Below are 15299 nucleotides of genomic sequence, written 5' to 3' on the forward strand. Positions count from 1 at the left end.
AGCATGTATTTTTCCATCCACAAGTAAATGTACTTGTCCATGGAACCTCGTCCACAAAACTTTTTTTTGGATCAAACTCCTTGTACACAAAAAAAACTTCATACATATAAATTGTAGGTCTGGAAAAAGCTAAAAAAATAAATGGATTGATAAAACTCTTAAAATGTTTGATATGAACTTGTCCACAAAAAAAGAATATGAAACATTATTTTAAAATTTTAGATGAAAATGAGTATGTTCTTTCAAAAACTAGTCCACAAAATTCTACCTTTCTCTTCCTAGCTGTAGCTCGTTCCAGTTTCAAAAAAGCAGTCAAACCATGAATTTATTATCAAAACCTACTTCTTTTACACACAAAAGCTCATCACCCTTAGATCTATTGACATCCAACGGCTCTCAACGGTTCTTCTTTCCTACACACCCCAAGAAACTAATTTATATTATGTTTGGTCTCCACAAACCAGTCAGAATTAAAAATTAATAAAACTCCAAAGATGGTCATGTTTCGGTTTAGTCAGCGAGGGACAATATAGTCCATAATGTGATGAGTCATGAGAGAAAGTGTCCTTCGAGTAAGTTGTGTCTGAGTATGTTAAAAAAGATAAAAAAGTGTCCCAAACCGTTATTGACTCATGTATTTTAAAGATGCTTCGACTTGTATATCCGATAAATGACAAAATTACCAATAAATACAATGATTATAATTTACGATATTGACATATGCACATGGGTCTTATCTGTTCTAATATTTATTTGTAAACATGTAGAAAAATTTGTTTAGCACAAACATTTGAACGCTCTTACGCTTTACTGGTTGAGGATTTACTCAAATTCATGTGAGTCGTGAGTTCCTCCAACCAACTGTACGGACTGCATGAGACTTTATTCTAATCAAAATTTTCGGTGATGGGATTCTGTAGTCGGTATTGAAGTTGAGCTTACTCCATGATCTTTAGTTGCCAGAGTGTCTCAAATATGTGTGTACAAGTTAATAAAAGTGTGTATAAATTATAAAACATACTAATAATATTTCATAATTATTCCCCTTAAATTAAACCTAGCTATGCGAATCCAAAAGAGATAAACTAGGTGCGAATTCAAATGTCTCAAACTTATCAACTATATATCATATCAAGCCTCACATCACTACAAGAAAACAACGGCATACCGAGGGAAAAAATCGTCGGTATGTCGTCGGAATAACGTTATTCCGACGACATACCGACGAAACAAGTCCTCGTAAATAACTCCTCGGAAATTTATTTTTCCTCGGAAATCCCTCAGAAATTTCCGACGGAATTCCGAGGAAATGAATTTCCGAGGAAACTCCGAGGACCACCAGTTCGTCGGAAAGGTCCTCGGAATATACCGAGGGAGAACTTCCTCGGGATATTTCGATGGACTTTCCGATGGTCCAATCCTCGGAAGTTCCGACGAAATGTTTCTCGGAATTTTCATCGGGAATTTCAGAGGAACGGAGCCCTCAGAAAATTCCGAAGACGGAGTCCCTCAGTATATTCCGAGGAAGGAGTCCCTCGGTATATTCCGAGAAAATGTTCGTCGGAAATTTCCGAGGGTTCATTTCCTCGGAATTTCAAAAATAATTAATTTTTTTAAAAAAATTAAAATTTTTGAAATTTAAATTCGAAAATATAAAATTAAAATTAAAATTGAAAACATATTAGATAATATTCAAAGTTGTACAAATAAAAATAAAACATTCCGAGTTTTTGAAAAAAAAAAACTACGGGTCTTGCACGTCCGGGAACACCTCGTTCGGGTACATCCTTTGCATCATCTCCATCATTTGTTGGTTCAGCCTCTTTTGTGCCTCATAGCCCGCCTGTTGAGAAGTCATCTGGGTCTCCAACAAAGATATGCGATCATCCTTGTCCTTCAACTAAGCCGTAAGTACTTCTAGATCAATAAAGGGCGGTGGTGCAGAGTGTCTGTTCTCACACCTCGATCTAGAGTGTTGTCGTGCCAATCACAATAGAAAACAATACAGCGCAATCCAATCATGCCTCGATCTAGAGTGTTGTCGTGCCAATCACAATAGAAAACAATACAGCGCAATCCAATCATGCCCAAATACTTAATTTCCAAAATCTCATGTATGTGTCCGTAGTATACATCATCTCCTTATGCAGAACAAACGCCAGCATCATAAGTCGTACTCGAACGTCTCCTCTTCCGAGTTGTGAATGCATATCCTCGAGTACAAAATCTCGGATATGACTTCACAACAAAGTTTGGTCCAACGACCATCTCGCTTATCCAATCGTCAAATGTTTCACCTCTGGCCAAACCAACAGACACCTATTAATAGCACATATATATGTTATATCAATAAATGTGAATTAGTATAAATATGTGATAAATGATATGTTTGCAAATATGTTTGCTAAATGACTGCGCTCCTGCTCAGTAAGTCGACGGTCCTTTGGTTTTCCGCTAAGTCGTCCAACGTCTGTGAAAATGTCTGGAACCGTAACATGATATGTTGCCCGTTCACCTCTATCATCATGCCGAGCAGGTCTTCTGTTTTTGGTCTGAACTTCTGCTAGAAAGTAGTACTCGGCAAAGTTTGAAGTTTCTTCATTGATTATCTGTGCGACTATAGAACCTTCCACCCTACTTAAATTTTTCACCATCTTCTTCAAATGGAACATATACCGCTCATACAGATACATCCATCTATACTGCACAGGACCACCAAGTTCCAATTCTCTTGCCAGGTGAATAACAAGATGCTCCATAACATCAAAAAATGAGGGAGAAAATATCTTCTCAAGGTTGCACTGAATCACGGCTATGTTAGTTTTGAAATTTTCAATACCGGAAGAAACCACTTATCCCTGCAATTGCTTCATGAACATTTCGTGGTAATAGTTCCTTGAAGGCAAACGGAAGGAGGCGCTGCATCATTACATGGCAATCGTGGCTTTTCAAGCCAGTAAACTTTCCTTCCTTTCTGTCGATACAGTTACGCAAATTAGATGCGTAACCGTCTGGAAATTCCACATCGTTTGAAATCCAATCAAAGAACTCATCTTTTTCCTCTGCATCAAGTCGGTATATGGGAAAAGGAACCCTACCATTCTCATCAACATGAAGTTCTGAACTAGCACATATATCGACTAAATCCAGTCTTGACTTCAAATTATCCTTTGTTTTACCTTGAACATTAAGGATCGTGTTCATGAAATTGTCAAAAAAGTTCTTCTCAATATGCATGACATCTAAATTATGCCTTAGCAGATGATCCTCCCAGTATGGCAGATCCCAGAAAATACTTTTTTTGTGCCAGTTATGTAGGTCTCTAACAGCATCTACCGGAAAACGCTCATGTCCACCGAAATCTCTTAGTTGTGTCTTCAAATCTTTCCCACAAATTTCCGGAGGTGGACTGTCAAACACCCTCTTGTTCTTCGTAAACAAATTCCTACTCCTACGATATGGATGATCAGGTGGTAGGAATCTCCTGTGACAGTCAAACCAACATGTTTTCCTTCCGTGTTTTAGTTGGAAAGCATCAGTGTTATCTTGACAATATGGACATGATAGCCTTCCATGCGTTGTCCATCCAGATAACATACCATATGATGGAAAATCACTTATTGTCCACATTAGTACTGCCCGCATTTGAAAGTTTTCTTTACACGAAACATCGTATGTTTCAGCACCTTGAGCCCATAGTTGTTGCAACTCATATATTAGTGGCTGAAGAAACACATCAAGTGATCTCTTAGGATGCTCTGGTCCGGGAACGAGAATCGAGAGAAACAAAAACTCTCGTCACAAGCACAAGTTTGGGGGTAGGTTGTATGGTGTAAGAATGACTGGCCATAGAGAATATTGTCTTCCACTCTTGCCAAACGGGCTGAAACCATCAGTACATAATCCAAGGTAGACATTTCTTCTCTCATACGCAAAGTCGGGATACTTTGATTGGAAATGCTTCCACGCTTTTGCATCTGAAAGATGTCTGATCTCACCATCTATTGAGTGCTCCGCATGCCATCTCATTGGTTGCTGGTAATAGGTTTTTCTGCCTATTGCAAATGTTGTAGTATAGGGGGGTGAATGTCGAACCAGTCCTAGTGATGTGAATCAGTGAGAATACAAGTCATTTCTTAAGCTAAGCAGATTCAATAGTTGTGAGTGTGTGACAAGTAACAATAGCAAACAGAGCAATACAACAAGGTTTTAATCAATTTAGACAAGTGAATCCATGGGTATTGGGAATTGACTTCAAGTAACTAAGATCCAATCTAGGTGACAAGCTTTCAATCAAAGTAATCTCTTAAGTCTAAACACAATTTTAGACAGGTCCTATGTCTAGGTAAATGTCCATTTGCTTAGAAATCATTAAACATCAAACATCAAATGTCTTTGGCTTAATTCAATCAAGCAATCTTTAAGTTCAAGTTTAATAACTATCTAGCAATTTTAACATCAAGTATCCTTGGCTAATCTCACTAGAGCTTAGTTGAGTTGATTCAAACACTTCATCTAATCATGTCTGATGAGAAGTGTTTAAAAATCAGGTTTAGGGTGATCAAGACTAAACAAGCATTAAAAATACTCAACAAGCAAGTTCATACAAGGATCTAATACAATAACACCATAGATCTTCACTAAGTTATTCTAATCTCCCTAACCCATGAATTCCTAAGGAAACTACTCACTAATCTCCATGAAAACACTTAATCTCATAATAGATTGAAGCATATTCAAGTGGATACAACAGAGAATAAAGATAAATAAGGATTTAAACAAGCAAAACGAAATTAAAACTCAAGAACAGATGATGAACAATTGAAGAACAGCTCAAGAACACTAAGAACAATGATATTTCAAAGAGAGAGAGTTTTGACAAGTTAAATTATTACAAAGTTGGATCATCCTGTTTCTTGCCCACTCTTTTGATAATAAGAAACCAAATATTATACAGAAAAGTAGGAAAAATCGTGCAAAGGAAAGGTGGGTGGAAGAAAGTGGGAAGTTGGTTAATCCCATCAACTTTCCAGTGGTCCCCGGCAAGGGTTGATACACCTGTAGTAAATCGATTATAACTTATCCAATACAGCTCCAAATGACTTGAAACCACTTCCATTGGAAAGCTAACTCAATTTCCAGTGTCTCCACAAATTTTGAGCTTCAGAAAAGATATTTAAGGCTTTCATCCGTGTTCATTTTTCACTCTTCGGATTCGGGAGCGGCCTCGCTGTGTCGCTGCGAGAGGTCGCTCCGGATTCGTTGTCTCCGAGTGATCAATACGCGAGCGACTCTTCCCTGTCGCTCTAGTAAGGTCGCTCTGATAGGGAGATCAGAGCGACGTCAAGGTGTCGCTCCGGACTGGTCGCTCCCATGCCTTGCTCGCCGAATAACCACTCTAAACACTCCTTTTTGAGCTCCAAATGCCTCCAAGTGTCTCCAAGAACTCCATGTGGTACTCCAATACCTGATAAGGACTCATGTATGCAAAATGCAACCTAAACATGGCTAAATCCTAATCTATATGATCAAAATGCACATGGATGAATGGATAAAACAATAGAAATATGCAAGATATCAGTTGTGCTGTGCGTTCAGACAGATACAACCTCTGCAACCTTTCCGTCAAAGGCAAATACCACATCCTTTTATATGGCACTGGAACTCTTCCACTCGTATCTTTATAACGAGGCTTCCCACAAAATTTGCATGTAACCGGCTGTTCATCCACCCTCTAATAAATCATGCAGTTGTCGCTGCATACATCTATTACCTGATACGATAAACCAAGACCATCAGTTTTTTCCGAGGAATTCCATAAGAATATTCCGACGGATTGATATTTCCTCGGAATTCCGTCGGTATATTTCGAGGAAATTCCGAGGAAACCAAATTTTGTGTTTCCTTGGAATATCCTCGGGATATTCTGAGGATTTTATTTTCCGTCGGAATGTCCGTCAGAATACCGCTGTTTTCTTGTAGTGCATGGTCAACCTTTATAATCACAAACATAGTGAATTTTGAGTACTTTTTAAACAAAGACTACAAAAATATTGAACAAACCATATAATTCAAATTTATCCTAATGATGAAAATATATGCATATAAATATACAAAGGCTACAACTTTGCTTCAACATTGTACGAAACATATAACTGAGATGATTAATGGAGGTTTGTTCAAGTAACAGTAAAGTTTCTATTTAAAAAATAAGAGTTTATTTAAGGGAAAAAAAATTCTTGAAGGAGTCTCTGTCTGAGGTAGAGTCTCTAAAATAATTCAAAAGCCTCTATTCAGAAACATTGGAGTGTGTAAGACGGAGTTCGTCAATCAGACAAACCGACGTACAAATCTCCGATGAACGGATTCGCTTCACAGATCCCATCCATGGCGCTTCTCGGATCCGGCTTCACCAGCGAGGTATTCTTTCCGATCCGGTTTATTGCGGATTCGTTTGTATTAATGACAAAACTTTATGATTTACTCAGTTGAATATGTTTTGGTTGGATTCTGCCATCGAATTCTCTTGTCCGAATTCAAAATTACGGTAATAAATGCCTGCGGGTTTTGTCTGATCATAAAAAAAAAAAATTGGTCTTTATGAACGTTTTGTCTGATCATCGGAAAAGGTTTGGTCTTTGTGAACGTTTTGTCTTCAGGGTTGTATTGACGGGTCATATTTAGATTCCTCAACTGTCGGAGAATTCTCGTACTTTGTGTTAATCTAATGTGAACTGTGTTTTGTTTTGTCTAATGGAAATTTCAGGTTGGGTTACGTGTACTGCTTTCACCACTTAGTTCCAACATCGTACTTCGTACAGCATGGTGAGTTTAGGTGATAGCGCCATCTAGTTGTTAAACTAATGGTACTATATGATTTTGAGGAAGGATTTGGGTGATTGATAAATGATAGCTAGGTGATCGATGTGATTATGATCTGATTAAGCAGATTCTATTTGATGTTGTTACGGGTAGGGAGTATTTTCCTGATGGTCTGTTTAGTCGAGTGGTCAAAGATTCCGACCTTGTTGGAATAATGTAGGTTACCTTCAGGACAGGAGACAATCTCTTGTTGGTGAATATTGTCTTCTATCAATAGAAAGTTTTGTTTTCTTGTTGCCTTTGGGTTCTTTACTCTATTAAAAAGTATAGCTATAGAAATGTCTGAGTCTTTGTTTCCTGCAGCTGTTCCATTGGCATAGGGTTGCCTGTGTATTCCACTTTCAAGGCCATTGAGAATAGAGATCAGAATCAACAACAAAAATGGCTTATCTACTGGGCAGGTTGTATCATTGTGACTGCCCTTTTTACTTCTTTTCCTCATCAACTACTTTATCGCAATCTCCCTGCGATTTCTATCACATGGCATTTGATATTTTCCACCTTCTTTCGTTGCAGCTTTTGGTTCTTTCAGCCTTGTTGAAGTGTTCACAGACAAGCTCATTTCTTGGTACACTTCTCAAAAACTATCATTGTCTTATCATAAGCAGAGTATTGATGATACTCGACAAACTCCGGTTTTTTTACAGGTTTCCACTGTATTATCATGCAAAGTTTGCGTTCCTCGTCTGGCTTCAACTTCCCACCATTGATGTGCTTTTCCCATCTTTTTGTAGTCATCCTTAAAAACATTTTATTAATCCCTTGCTGATCGGTTCTGCAATTCTCAATTTGCTTCCTTGTCCGGTTATAGGGAGCAAAACTAATATATAACAACCATCTTCGCCCTTTCCTTATACGACACCAAGCTAGAGTGGATCGACTTGTGGATGGAGTCTATGAGGAGATGGTACACTGTTACTTCCTTCATAACTCTGACTATTCTGCTTTCTTCAGTTTCTTTACAATAAACACACACAACATTTGCAGGTCAAGGTCGTTAGGTCGCACCAAGGAGAAATACGGTTTGTGCGATCAATGATCGCTAGCATCTTGGGATCAGGTTAGCTTCCACACTCTAAATGTTCGGTCCTCAAATAACTACTAGTCTGTTATTAAATAGAATGTTATCCTGCTTGTTGTTCCAACAGCCAATGAAGTTACACCACCAAGCCAACAAGGAGAGATCTCAAACAGTAGTCCCGAACCAGAACTATCAACGGCAATAGTCCGAGATTCAGAGTCTGAATCCGATCATGAAGAGTAATAAAAACAAACAAGAGTAGTCGTCATAGCTTTGCAGCTTTTTACAACCTTAAGGCAAATCACTATTACATCATTAAAAATGTCAAACGATTGTATACGGTCACTTAAATCTCAAACAAGTTTTTATCCTTTGTTGAAAAATCTCAATAATACGTTATAAAGCTCCCTCCATGTTTCCCTAAGCGTCAATGTGTTCATTCGCCATCTTTAGATCCATCAGCATTCTGTTCTAGATTAGCTACTGCCTCTGGTCCATGAACTCTTACCAACTCATCCTGAATAGTGTTGTTCTCCGTCTTGAGCTTCTCACATTCTCCGGAGAGTCTCTGTAACTCATCTCTTAGACTTTGATTCTCACTCGTCAAACTCTCTACTCTCTGCTGAAGCTGCTCGCATTCCGCCTATTCAAAAAGGTGAATGGAATGAGTAATTTACATCAGAAGCAACCATAGTGAAGTGACACTAACACAGAGATGATGATAATGTTACCTGCTTCCGCAATCTGGACCGCCTAGCGGATTCACGGTTAGATTGTTTCCTTTTCTGCCTCTTGAGCTCTCTTTCATCCTGTTGAGTAGTAAACACATGAATTTATAATCAAATCAGAGAAGCTACTTTGCATTTGAATATAAGATGAATAATGATTTGGTCTCACCTTCACAGCTACACCAGTCTGAGAAGACCATAACTCCATCCCCATATTCAGATTAGTCCCTGGCGCCACTGGCTTCATGGGCATGGAACCTTGGATCTCACCAGTAGTATTACTCTGAGAACTTGCTGTTTTACATAAACTAATACAAGTCAAGAGAAATACCGAGAACGCAAGCAAAGGAGAAAAACAAAACTTACCATCAGCCAGCATCTGTCCAAAGCTTGGCTTTCTAAGTGAACCTTGTTCCTACATTAACATGATATCCAATTTAACAACTCACAGAGCAGTGAAGCAAACGAAAAACACGTCAGACTCATATCAGTGTACCTGGTGATTGGCATTGTCATCGTTTTCATCAGATGAACCAGCTGCGACACTTTCTTCACTGCACAATCATAATTACAATAAGTCGAATAATACAGAGAAGACCAATTACAATAAGTAACACAGTGAACAGAGCGCTTAAGGTCGCACCTTTGAGATACAGCATCGTTTCCTGAACCTGACAGCACCTTCTCACCTCCTCCACTCTTTCTTTTCGAGTTCCCCTTTGGCTTCTTGCCAGGGGCTTGAGCTTTCACGATCTCCGTGTTGGTTGGACCAGAAGCCTGAGGCTACAAGAGAAGGATGTCAAGCAAGTTATAGTTAGTCTATGCAAGTATCTTTGAAACTATAAACGGTAACTTGAAATAGTATGGAGAGTTACCATGGGCATGCCAGGATGGGCATAGACTGTCCCTGGGGGATACATTGCTGGATACGGAACTGGGGTCCCATAAGGCGGCATCATATGGTGCTGAGAGTAAGTAAAACTCATGTAAGTGTTTTTCAGAAGACAAAGATAAAAAAAGCTTATTTGCCCTAGGAAGCTTACTTGAGCACCCCACATATAAGGGTGAGGACTAGGAGATCCAACTGGGGATGGGAAAAAAGGACTTGGAGTACCTCCTCCTCCATAATAAGCCTAAAGATATGAGTATACTGTTATATTCTGTGTTTCTCTAGAAAGAAGATACTACAGTATGAGAACTAACAAGTGCTTAAAGTTGTGCCATTACACACGAACCTGCATTGAGTTTGACCAGTCTGCATAAGGTGTGGGAGGAGTGTCCTGCAAACAAGAGGTAGATACATCAAATACAAGTAGATTAAAAGAAATATTGTATAGGGACATGAAGAAGAATGATGAACCTGTGCCGAGGATGCTGGCTTGGAAGGCTTAAATGGGGTATTTTCCTCGCTCGTTCCCATTGTCTATGATCTACAAAGAAGGAAGCACGAATCTGTCAAGACAAAGATTTTGAAACAGAGGATTTAGTCATCCACAACTCAAAGCAGATGAAGCTTATGTTCTAAGACAGAAACTTTACTACAGAACATAAAAAAAAAAAAAAAACGAGAAGATAATTATTACAAACATACCAGAGAGAGCCTGTTGTTAAACGAGTGCAACCAATTCAATCTAATTACATGAATTTCTCCCACAGAACCTCTAATTACAAGAACTATGCATGAATTTCTCCTTACGGAATCTCTAATCACAGAATTGTATTAACGAATTCAATCAAAGCTCAGCACACAATCATCATAACAGAGTATACATATGCACATGCAAAAGTGTTTGCATAGAGAGAGAAAAGGAAAAAAAAGAAACAGACCGATGTGGAAGTCCAGCTAGGACTTGAGACAACGATGAAAAGACACGTCTTTTCTTTTTTCTCAGACAGATCAGACAGAGACCAAAACTCAGGTCTCAAGCTCCTAAGAAAATAAATTTGATTTTTTTTTTTAATCTCTAGGGTTTCCTTACAGCTTCATTGAATCTGTCGGAGAAGTAAAGATCAGAGAAGGAAAAGAGGATTTTGTGGTTGTCCGATCTGCTGTGGCCAAGTCCGATAGGAGAAGAAGAAAGAGGAAAGTTTTTGTAAATATTTGGGGATTTAGGGTTTTTTATGATCTGACACGTGCGACAAGGAGACGTCCAGCTGTACACGTGTTAGTGGATAAGATTTTGACACGGTGGTGACAGTTGGTGTGACTCATCTACCCATTTAAATATATCATTTATTACCAGTTTAAATAATTAATATCAGTGCTTCTTTCATGACAATTAGATTATACTTTATTTTTATTTACTTTTTTGGCAATAGATTATACTTTGTTTATTAGATGAAGAATGTAATCTCTATTGAAAATTGCTCATTTAATATATTTCCCCATTTTATTGTGCATTATATAATAATTATTATTATTTTCAGTCTATTTTTTTTACACATAACTAACTAAGTGGAAGTTGTTTTCGAGGTTTGCATGATTGTCTCGATTTATTGAAACGCTCAACAGATAAAGTTTTAAATTCTCTATGTTGAACATCAAAGTTTCTAGCTAGATAGAAAGACGATGACTGATATTAGGCCTGAAACTTATATCCTTATATCCGAGATCTGCATTCGATCTGAGATCCGATTCGGATCCGATCAGAAAATCAAGATATTCGGAGGGCTAAATCCGGATCCAGATAGTAAATACTGGATCCGTCAAAGTCAGATCCGGATCCGGATATCTTGATTTTTTAATCCGGATATCCGGATCCGTAATTTTTATTAATAATTATTTCAAAAGTAGTAGTATCTATATATAAAAACTAAATTTATTTATTATATTTTCATTTTATAATAGTATATATAAATTTTATGTAAATTTTGTAATATTATACATATAAATAATTAAAAATATTATATATATTTTTTAGTTTTAAATTATTATTAATATTTTATATATATTAATATTATTTATTTATTTATTTTAAGGATCCAAATCCGGATCTGGATATCTGCCGGATATTATAATTTTGAGAAGGATATCCGCTATTCGGATATCCGTGAACTCCAGATCCAGATAAGATATTAAAATCATGGATCCGCCGGATAAAGATCCGGATTCGGATACCTTAAAATTTCCCGGATACCCGATCCGTCCCAGGTCTAACCGATATAATATGAAGATTTGTGTAAAAATTATACATTATCTTTCAGTTTGTAAAAAAAAAAGGAATTTCAGAAAGAAAAAAAAGAGTTTGCAAAGAAAAAGAATCACATTTGTATATCTAATGTTGTTTTCTAGCTAGTTGACTCTCTGTTTGTGATTTGTAGTTTTGTTGTTCTAGTCGAATTCATCGGTAACCTAGCTTTACCGTTTCACCATCTTTTTTCCGATCTGCCCATTTACGGGATGAATTAATGAATTAAATATTTTTTTTTAAAAAAAAGTTACCAACATGCATCAAATCAAATATTAGCTATATTAAAAATAAAAATGATAATGATAATAACCAATGTTCAAGATGTAACTTACATAACCAGCGGGGTTGGCCTGGTGGTGTTGAGAGAGCTTCGGCCTCAATACGCACCCGGGTTCGAACCGCTGGCCAGGCAATTGGGGTATTCCCTATAGTACCAAATGGTCCGCCTCGCGCCGAGGGGTTGGCCCCTGGGGGTGGAAGTCCCTCCAGGTTAAAAAAAAAAAAAAAAAAAAAAAAAAGATGTAAGTTACATCTTCGGTAAACACTTATGACATATATGGGCGGGCCCATCAGGCCTCGTTTCATAAATCGCTAACATATTAAAAACATTTTATTTTTCTCTCTTATTATGTGCTAGCAAAGAAATCATTTTGAATATTAGCTTTATTAGCAATTGTTTTCACAAAAAAAAAAGCTTTATTAGCAATTGTATTTTAACTAAATAGATAATCTACCAGTTTTTCAGGTAGAAAACTATTATAACAATATTTTCTTACAAACAACCCGTTCATCAGGTTTTGTTAGTTTCTCATTTGTTTTTGTTTTGTTTTTGTTGTTTTTTTTAGTTTCTCCTTTGTTTGGAGTTGTGATTCCTTCTTGTTGTGGTATGTCTCGGGAGTTTCGATAACTGTCCGCTTTGTTTTTTGCTATGTAATTCACGTTGATGATGGAATGGTAATATTACAAGCAGGGCTAAAGCAAAAATTTCTTGGAAATTAGTTTGCTTGCCCCTATCTGAAGGTGGTTTAGGTTTGAGAGACCTCGCTACTTGGAATGAAACTCTTTCTCTCAAACTGATATGGTTGCTCCACTGTGATAATGAATCTCTATGGGCCTGCTGGACGAAAAGAAATAGATTAAAAGGAGCAAGCATTTGGAGTTTTGATGTGGAGAAACAACAGTCTTGGATTTGGAAATCAATTCTTCGCCTTCGGCCTCTAGCTGAACAATTTCTCAGATGTGAAGTGGGCAATGGCAACTCCGCAAGTTTCTGGTATGATCATTGGCTCCCCTTAGGTCCTCTGATCAAGTTCTTTGGTTCTAATGGGCCTCAGCATATTGGTATACCACTGAATGCAACAATCAGAGAGAGTTGTCCAAGCGAAGGCTGGCTTATCCGTCCTGCCAGATCGCCAAAAGCAGAGCATCTCCAAGTTTTGCTCTGTTCAGTACCTCTCCTAGCTCAATCTGAATCTCCTGACACTTATAAATGGTGTCTAAATGATGTCAGCTTGTCAAAATTTCCAACAAGCCTCACATGGGAAGCTATCAGGCATAGAGGAGAGGAAGTAAATTGGGTCTCTCTAGTCTGGTTTAAAGGTCATACTCCAAGGCACACCTTTCATATGTGGGTCACTCACCAGGACAAGTTGCCTACTCGAGCAAGGCTTGCTACTTGGGATCCAGGTATTGATGCATCTTGCCTTCTCTGTGATGAATGTGTTGAGACAAGGGACCATTTATTTCTAAGATGCAGCTTCAGTGAACAAGTTGGCACCTCGTGACAAAACGTCTAGGCTACCGGCCTACTCTGTTCCATACTTGGACAGCCTTTGGTGACTGGCTTAGTTCATCAGACTCTACCTGCCCTACAACGCTCCGTCGGCTTGATGCTTATGCAACAATCTACCAGTTCTGGGCAGAACGCAACAATCGTCTTCACAATGCAACCTCTGCAACGCCCCAAAGGATCTTCAAAGACCTAGACATGCTCATCCGGAACTCAATCCTTGTAAGGAAGGAGCGTCGGGGATTAAGAGGTCTCATGCAAGCTTGGCTAAAACATGCTTGAACCGATAGTTGGTGACTTAAAATCCCAACTTATAAGTTTTTGATGTTTTTTAATCTTTTTTGGCATCATTTGGCTTAACTGCTTAACTTTTTGTTTGTACAAATTAGCATTCATTTTAATGAAATTCACATATTTATCAAAAAAAAAAAAAAAAAAACTGGAGTTGTGTGCGGGTGTGACTAAAATATTCTGATTAAGATATACAGAATAATTAATTTCATCCAATGGCCGACTTAACAGTGGGTTCAAACTCCAAATGACATAAATAGTTGTACATTAAAAGTTGACTAAATTACAAAGATATGATATAGATATGAAAATTCACTCCAAACAAATCGTTTATATCTTAAATAGAATATTTCATGGAGCATGCATGAGCATCACCATTAGCAACTAGGTGACCGATGTGATTGATCACCATATAGCAAAACGTGACAAACATTTTAATTATCATCGTATGTGGACTCAGACAACACACTAGATGCAGTGAATGTGTTGAAAGTTGTTACAAGTACTTAAAACGAACCGTCCTAGGAAAGAACCAGTACACAATGTTCGCCTTCACTTATTCGCCAAACATTTCTTCGTGGGCCCAGAGTTTTTTTTTTTAACTTTACGAGACCAGATTTTTTCGGTCGGTAATTTGAATAATGATTTATATATGCCTAGATCAAACATATCAGAACGCCATTCAAAAGCAAAACAACCTAGTCAAATGTCTTTTACGGAACAGATTTTGAATTCTATTTACACAGCTACTGCATTGATTGTTTAAAATATTTATGTATAATCAAACTAGATGATAGTTTAATCTCTAAATCAACAAGAAAAAACTGGATAGTCGCAGGTCTATTTAGCTACTCATCTTGATATAGTACTAATATGCATGTAACCGGTTCATGTTTAAGAGCATGTTTAATGCAAGTTTCTTAGCTAAGTCTCTTATTAATTAAATATAAAAAGGTAATTAAAAGCATGAGAGAGAAATATGATATGTCTCTTATTTGAACTTCCAGTTCTCTTGGTAAAAATTTTATATCGTTAGTTGCATCTCAGGAAATCATTTTTTTTTAGTTTTCTCCATTGGTTACTGGTTGAGCCACAGATGCAAGAGCATAATTATTGGGGGAATTTTTAGGGTGGAATTCTTAACGGAATATAAGAGTCGGGTTCTTATATTCCGCTAAGTAGGTCTGAGACGGATCGGGTATCCGGGCAATTTTAAAGTATCCGGATCCAGATCCTTATCCGGCGGATCCATAATTTTACTATCCTTATTTAGATCCGGAGTTCTCGGATATCCGGGCGTCGGATATCCTTCTAAAAATTGTAATATCCGGCGGATATCCGAATTCGGATATAGATCCTGAAAATAAATAAAAATAATAATATTAATATATATAAAA

At 37.6% G+C, this 15299-nt stretch overlaps 2 protein-coding genes across 7 annotated transcripts; one reads left to right on the forward strand and one right to left on the reverse strand.

Annotated features, from left to right (window-relative positions):
* Window positions 1-6231: 6231 nt before the first annotated feature.
* On the forward strand, window positions 6232-8327 carry LOC125583828 (HVA22-like protein k). Its single transcript, XM_048751349.1, has 8 exons — window positions 6232-6420; window positions 6767-6825; window positions 7186-7283; window positions 7399-7450; window positions 7530-7593; window positions 7694-7789; window positions 7870-7942; window positions 8031-8327. The coding sequence occupies exons 1-8, from the start codon at window positions 6358-6360 to the stop codon at window positions 8144-8146; spliced, it is 621 nt and encodes a 206-aa protein (XP_048607306.1). The 5' UTR covers window positions 6232-6357; the 3' UTR covers window positions 8147-8327.
* LOC106389817 (G-box-binding factor 1) lies at window positions 8163-10721 on the reverse strand. 6 transcript variants are annotated; one of them, XM_013830162.3, is made up of 11 exons: window positions 10459-10721; window positions 9992-10061; window positions 9867-9911; window positions 9675-9764; window positions 9507-9596; window positions 9275-9414; window positions 9128-9185; window positions 8998-9046; window positions 8801-8925; window positions 8635-8712; window positions 8163-8546 (listed from the first exon to the last, which is right to left on the reverse strand). In XM_013830162.3, the coding sequence occupies exons 2-11, from the start codon at window positions 10049-10051 to the stop codon at window positions 8340-8342; spliced, it is 942 nt and encodes a 313-aa protein (XP_013685616.2). In that variant the 5' UTR covers window positions 10052-10061; window positions 10459-10721; the 3' UTR covers window positions 8163-8339. The 6 variants fall into 6 exon arrangements, with proteins under 6 accessions (XP_013685616.2, XP_013685618.2, XP_048607305.1 ...); XM_013830164.3 differs by having other exon boundaries at window positions 9992-10083; XM_048751348.1 differs by having other exon boundaries at window positions 10611-10692.
* Between the last annotated feature and the right edge of the window lie 4578 nt (window positions 10722-15299).

This window comes from Brassica napus, chromosome C3 (assembly GCF_020379485.1).
Source record: "Brassica napus cultivar Da-Ae chromosome C3, Da-Ae, whole genome shotgun sequence".
Lineage (NCBI taxonomy): Eukaryota > Viridiplantae > Streptophyta > Magnoliopsida > Brassicales > Brassicaceae > Brassica > Brassica napus.